General features: G+C 41.2%; 1 protein-coding gene across 1 annotated transcript; it reads left to right on the top strand.

The window, feature by feature from the left end:
- Nucleotides 1-478: 478 nt before the first annotated feature.
- Nucleotides 479-5,136, top strand: LOC121310911 (Fc receptor-like A; the record flags this gene model as incomplete). Its single annotated transcript, XM_041243822.1, has 5 exons — nt 479-788; nt 3,462-3,737; nt 4,229-4,330; nt 4,503-4,533; nt 4,983-5,136. Coding segments are annotated over 5 exons (807 nt in total), but the record flags the coding sequence as incomplete, so codon positions are not given.
- Between the last annotated feature and the right edge of the window lie 1,588 nt (nt 5,137-6,724).

Below are 6,724 nucleotides of genomic sequence, written 5' to 3'. Positions count from 1 at the left end.
CAGAATACAAATATCACGTGAGTGACTGAACTGAGTGTGATGAGGAATCTTTTGGTCAAACCCAATTGTTACTATTATAGACAGCAGAACAGGAGAGAGCACATGAAGCCATGACTGGTGTGGTGTACAAAGCGAATGTCCAGACAGTATTCCAAGTGCAAAACATCCATGTTTATTTTACAAAACAAAATAAGAAAGCCGCCCCTTTACCAGCGATGGTATCGGGGGTACACAGTGGGTTACAGTTCCAAACAGAAAAATACACCCCACAATTAACCGTGATTAAGCACCTCTGCAGCTGACAAAGAGTTAAAGGTGCCGTTATTATGAGTAAAAGCAGGTCACTGAAACACTCCAGTTGGTGGAATAGTGTATTAATAATAGATAGGTTCTTACCAGATTGTATTTCCTTGAGGAATAATATAGGATACAAACAGGAGAGGGAGAGGAGTGCTGAGTGCTGTCTGATCTTCTCTGATCTTCTGTCTCTACAGAACGACCCCAGGCTGTGCTGACCCAGGAGCCTGCATGGACACAGCTATACGAATCAGAGAGTGTTACACTGAGATGTCAGGTTCAGGGGCATTACACTGGCTGGAGATTCACATGGTACAAAGATGGGAGGAAAGTTCCAGTATACCAGGATTATTACAGCAGAATAGATGGTGATAGATACACAATTAGCTCTGCTACTAGAGACCACAGTGGGGAATATACCTGTAAAGGTGAAAGGAGCGGTAACCCATCGTACTCTAAACCAAGCAATGCTCTCACACTGACAGTATCAGGTAAGTCCAAAGACTCTGAATTCTAACATTCTGATCCTCTCCTCTATTGTAGACCTCAGACGGGGCGCTCTGTCTCCCTACTGTCTTCCTACCTGAGTGCTGTGTGCCCCTGCCTCCTCTCTTTCTCCCTGCATTTTCACCACAAACACACTGAGAGAGTTCCCCTGTTTCCTCCGCTCCTCCGCCCTTCTTTCCTTCTCATCGGTGTGAGTGCTGTCTGCCCCTCCATTCCATTTCTGTCACCTTCACACACTGAGAGGATTCCTCAATCTACACTGAACTGTTCCTGCCTTCTCATCAGTGAGACTGAGTACCCCCTCTCTGTCTCCCTCTATCCTTTCACAAACACACACTGGGAAGGTATTCCATGTCCCTCTGGGATACACATGCACATGGAAAGTATCTACAACAGTTACATAATAACAAGTGGTTTTAAAGTTTGCACAATTACAGAATCTAGTGGGTAAAGTTTTTTTTTGAATGAAAGATGGAAATGTGCACCTAATGCTGTTGTCTCCTCTATTTCAGTGAACGCTCCGAAGCCTGCACTGTCCCAGGAGCCTGCAGGAGAGATATTCGAAGGAGACTCAGTGACCCTGAGCTGTAGGGTTGAGGGGGGCTCTGATGGCTGGAGATATCTCTGGTATAAAGACAGTCAGTCCAGTACTCCAGTGTACCAGACTGACAGCAGCAGTGGAACTGGAGCAGGATACACAATCAGAGCTGCTGCTGTGTCTCACAGTGGAGAGTACTGGTGTCGAGCTGAAAGGGGGAGCAAACCGTTTTACTCACAATACAGCAGTGCTGTCAGGATACAAGTATCAGGTGAGTGACTGAACTGAGCCTGTAAGAAAGATGGCAGCCAGCCATAGAAAAAAAATTAAAAAGTCTCAGTATTAGACCAAAAGAAGATTACTTTGTAGCTCTATTTCCTTTAAATTAAAATAGATATGATGCAGAAACAAAGTTATTTGACTGATTATTTACTGCTTTTAATTAATATTATTTTAAAGAGCAAATTAAGTTTATCATTAAAGACCCCCTTTCTCTTTATATTAATTTCCTTTTATTTATTTATCTTTATCTAAATGGCAGGGAACACTGCAATTAAATCATCTTTATATTTCTCCAGCGCTGCCCCAGACTACACTCACCCTGGAGCCTCCATTCCCAGAGATAATCACCAGGGATGCTTTTCAATGGGCCCTTATAGTTTCACATCTTACAACTGCAATCAATCAATCAATCAATCAATCAATCTTTATTTCTTATATAGGGTGTTTCATAATAAATCACCTCAAATAATAATAACAATAATTTACAAAACAATTTAGAGAAATAGTAAAAGATAAGATAATAAAATACCCCTTTAAATAAATACATTAAAATACTTTTAAAAAGCAGTGACAAAAACAGGTAGTAAAAAAAAAATCTAATTAGGTACACTGTATTGTATAAGGAGCGTCACGGTGGCGTGGTGGTTAGCGCTGCTGCCTCACAGTGCCAGGGTCCTGGGTTTGATTCCCGTCTAGGGTTCTGCCTGTGTGGAGTTTGCATGTTCACCTTATGTTTGTATGGGTTTTTTCTGGGTACTCCAGTTTCCTCCCACAGTCCAAAGACATGCTGTTCAGGGTGATTGATCACTCTAAATTGCCCTCTGTGTGTTTGATGCCCTGCGATGGACTGGCATCCCATCAAGGGTGTAGTCCTGCCTTGCGCCCTGTGTCTGCTGGGTTAGGCTCCAACTCACCACAACCCTGTAAAAGATTGAACAGATAATGATAATACTGTATAAAAGATTATGATCATTATCCCTCTGCTAAATTTGCAGGGGGTTTGAATGCTTCTCTCAAATTTGGCTAGTAGGAGCAAATGAGGTTTTCAGTGTTGTGGAAATTCTTTGGTATTCCATGATTCTAGACCGTGGGCATCAAACAATAACCAATATTAACAACAAACCAATAGCAATGTTCTCTTTTAAAGCCTTCTTTTATTAATCAAATCAAGCTTGCAATGCGCAAAACCTTTTCAAGTGTTTTAGAGAGGGTTTCTCTTTATAGCTACTTAGCCTTTTAATGTTGTATGCTGGTGATGGATATATGTGTTGACTGTGATTGAGGAATTCCAATGTGTTGACAAACAAACAGTACCCAGACATATGTAATATGCCTTTTCCAATGAAGGCTACTTTACTGCACTCACACTAGCCAGACCTATACAGAGAAGACTGGGTTAGAATATGCATTCACTAAACTAAAGTTTCTGTCCACTGTCGGACTGTTGCCTTTCCCAATGAAGGCTACTCTTTTCAATCAAACCAGTCTCATAAATAAGAAATACAAGGTGTGCAGGAAATGTCTCATTAGTGCTATAGGAAAGATTATGGACAGCCTCTTTATTGTGTCTTAAATAAGCAACGTGTCTTTGGAGGTCTGTGGTTGCCAGCTCATGTGTGGGATTACTCTTAGCACACGAGGAACATTCAGTATATAATCTCTCTGTATGGCCGTTTGAAGTCATGTATCCAATTTATGTGACAGTCAAACCATTCATTTTTGCATCTATAACCACAATGCCAGTCCTTAAAGGCTGCACTGTCTATAGCTGGAAGAGGCTTCACCTGGTTTAACTCTCCACAGACCCTCTGACTGTGTTCTTGTTGTTTTGTGTCAGAGCTGTTCTCCAGGGTGACTCTGTCAGCCTCTCCGAGAGCCACAGTGAAGGAGGGAGAGGCTCTTAACCTGACCTGTGAGGCAACAATGAACAAACCCCCCCGCTCTCAACTCCACTACACTATTCTGAGAGACGGGGAGCCTGTGATTAACAGCACTGGCCCTGCACTGTACAGCATAGCCAGCACTGAGGAGAGCCATGCTGGGAGATACACGTGTGCTGTGGAGTCACAGGGAGTGAGGAAGAGCAGCCAGGCGTTACAAATTGAAGTGCAAAGTAAGATCAGAAACTTTTCATAATTGACTTGATGATTGAATGTGGTCTCATAGATTATGGTAAGCATCATAATATTGCCAGTATGTAACCCCTAATAAACAGATCACAGAATCTACAGCAATATCAACACATTGGATTGGACACAAACACACTGTGCAGGCAGTGCTTCTATACAACATTCATTAGTGTATGTTACCCTCTAATGTTTTAGTTTTACAATAGGTTGAATTACATTTAAAAATAATGTTCCACTTTTTCACAAACAATAAAATAAAAACCCATGGATTTACCCAAATTAGTATTCAATAATTGAGTGATGAAAATGATGGTTCTAATAAAACGACAGTTACAGCAGACAGACAGAGTGGTGAGTTGAAGGCTGTTGTTATAGAGAGACTGTGAACAGGGTAATGTTCTTGAATACCTATCAGCTCAGTCAAGGTGTATGGAAGTCACCAGCACACACTCACACTGTACCTTCCTTCCCCCAGTGTCCTGGCAGAGCGCTGTTGCTATTGGCTACAGAGTGAGCTTCACTCTGTATCATTTCATTTTGTTCACTCTGCTGCTCCTTCATTACTGCAGGATCCAAGGTGAGACTCCCAGTCAGTGCACACATTTCACCTGGCCTGTCACAGTATGTGTATATGAAATATACACAGCTAATTTACAGTGTCCAAAATAAACATTTAGCAAGTTTATACATGCACGTATAACACAACTAGAAAAAACAAACTGAAAACAATCTGCATATTTTTTTTCCAGGTTTCCTGCGTATCGCTGGTGGTAGGTCAAGGTAAGTCAGTATTAGCCAGTATGTGTACACATAGGGGGGCAGCACTCACTATCTCTGCCTGTCATCATCCTTTACAGCTCTGAAAATGGAGAAGGAAACTCTCTGATTCGCTCTTTAAGAATCACTCTTGCAAACTCTAAGGGTACCCTTCACTTTGTGACCTGTGTCCTGAAATGCTATGTTGGGCTAATTTGGCCTTTTGGTTTCCATATGATAAAGATTCATAATCGTTATTCTTTGATTCTAGTTCAAGGGTATTAAAAAATAACTCTTTCATCAGTAATGTCACAAAGCTGATACACTGCTGCTCCTTACCCTGAAATGCACTCTGTGATTTCAATGAGACTTGATTACTCTAGAGCCTAGAAGTGTCATCATCCTTTAAAGCTGTTGTTATTGCTGAAGTTAAACTCTGAACCCTCCTTGTGTGTCTCTGACATCTGTCTCAGGATAACCTGGGATCAGGATCAGGAGCAGTCAGCAGAGGGGATTGAGCTCTCCAGCCGTGTGCAGCACACTGGAGTGGAACTGGAATAGTATAGCACTGTCCTGCTAAAGACCAGTCTGACTGGAATAGTATAGCACTGTCCTGCTGAAGACCAGTCTGACTGACTGACTGGAATAGTATTGCACTGTCCTGCTAAAGACCAGTCTGACTGGAATAGTATTGCACTGTCCTGCTGGAATAGTATTGCACTGTCCTGCTAAAGACTGACTGGAATAGTATTGCACTGTCCTGCTAAAGACCAGTCTGACTGGAATAGTATTGCACTGTCCTGCTAAAGACCAGTCTGACTGGAATAGTATTGCACTGTCCTGCTAAAGACCAGTCTGACTGGAATAGTATTGCACTGTCCTGCTAAAGACCAGTCTGACTGGAATAGTATTGCACTGTCCTGCTAAAGACCAGTCTGACTGGAATAGTATTGCACTGTCCTGCTAAAGACCAGTGCTAAAGTGACTGGAATAGTATTGCACTGTCCTGCTAGAACTACTGTAAATATCTGTTCAAACTGCAGCTGTAGTTTAGAGAAAATGACCATTGACTGGGGTATTTTCTAAAACCTCAAAGCAAATGCATTACTCATTGATTGTTTGATTTAATTCATGTATTTAATAGATTGCTTGATCACACAGTGTAACTTTATGAAGTGCATTACTGAACTATGTATGTGTTTGTGAGCTATTCTGTAGCCAATAAACTGCTTTATTAAACTAGTGTTCTGCATTATTAATGATACACCTTCAACATGTAGTTCAACTACAAAGGATGTGTTGTATTAAGAACATAAGAAGGTTTACAAACGAGAGGAGGCCATTCGGCCCATCTTGCTCGTTTGGTTGTTAGTAGCTTATTGATCCCAGAATCTCATCAAGCAGCTTCTTGAAGGATCCCAGGGTGTCAGCTTCAACAGCATTACTCGGGAGTTGATTCCAGACCCTCACGATTCTCTTTGCCTAATCTCTATTTATGACCCCTGATCCTTGTTTCTTTTTTCAGGTTGAAAAAGTCCCTTGGGTTCGACATTGTCAACACCTTTTAGAATTTTGAATGCTTGAATCAGGTCGTCGTGTTGTCTTCTTTGTTCAAGACTGAATAGATTCAATTCTTTTAGCCTGTCTGCATATGACATGCCTTATAAACTGGGAATGATTCTGGTCGCTCTTCTTTGCACTCTTTCTAGAGCAGCAATATCCTTTTTGTAGCTCGGTGAGCAGAACTGAACACAATATTCAAGATGAGGTCTTACTAATGCATTGTACAGTTTTAACATTACTTCCCTTGATTTAAATTCAACACTTTTCACAATATATCCGAGCATCTTGTTGGCCTTTTTTATAGCTTCCCCACATTGTCTAGATGAAGACATTTCAGAGTCAACATAAACTCCTAGGTCTTTTTCATAGATTCCTTCTTCAATTTCAGTATCTCCCATATGGTATTTATAATGCACATTTTTATTGCCTGCATGCAGTACCTTACACTTTTCTCTATGAAATCATTATTAAATTAATTAAACCTTGTTTTTAGGTGTAGTTTTACAATTCTGGAATGGACAAGGTTTACTGTAACATTAATGTACGTAACCATACTATCAGAGCATTAGCACCATGGGGAGCACTCAGTCAGACTGTTGCCCACAGAGCTGGTGCATTGTGGGAAGGATATTTGGATTCAACCGGCCATCTT

Source organism: Polyodon spathula, unplaced genomic scaffold, assembly GCF_017654505.1.
Source record: "Polyodon spathula isolate WHYD16114869_AA unplaced genomic scaffold, ASM1765450v1 scaffolds_2823, whole genome shotgun sequence".
In the NCBI taxonomy this organism is placed as follows: Eukaryota; Metazoa; Chordata; class Actinopteri; order Acipenseriformes; family Polyodontidae; genus Polyodon; species Polyodon spathula.
This window is presented reverse-complemented; position numbering and strand designations above follow the sequence as displayed.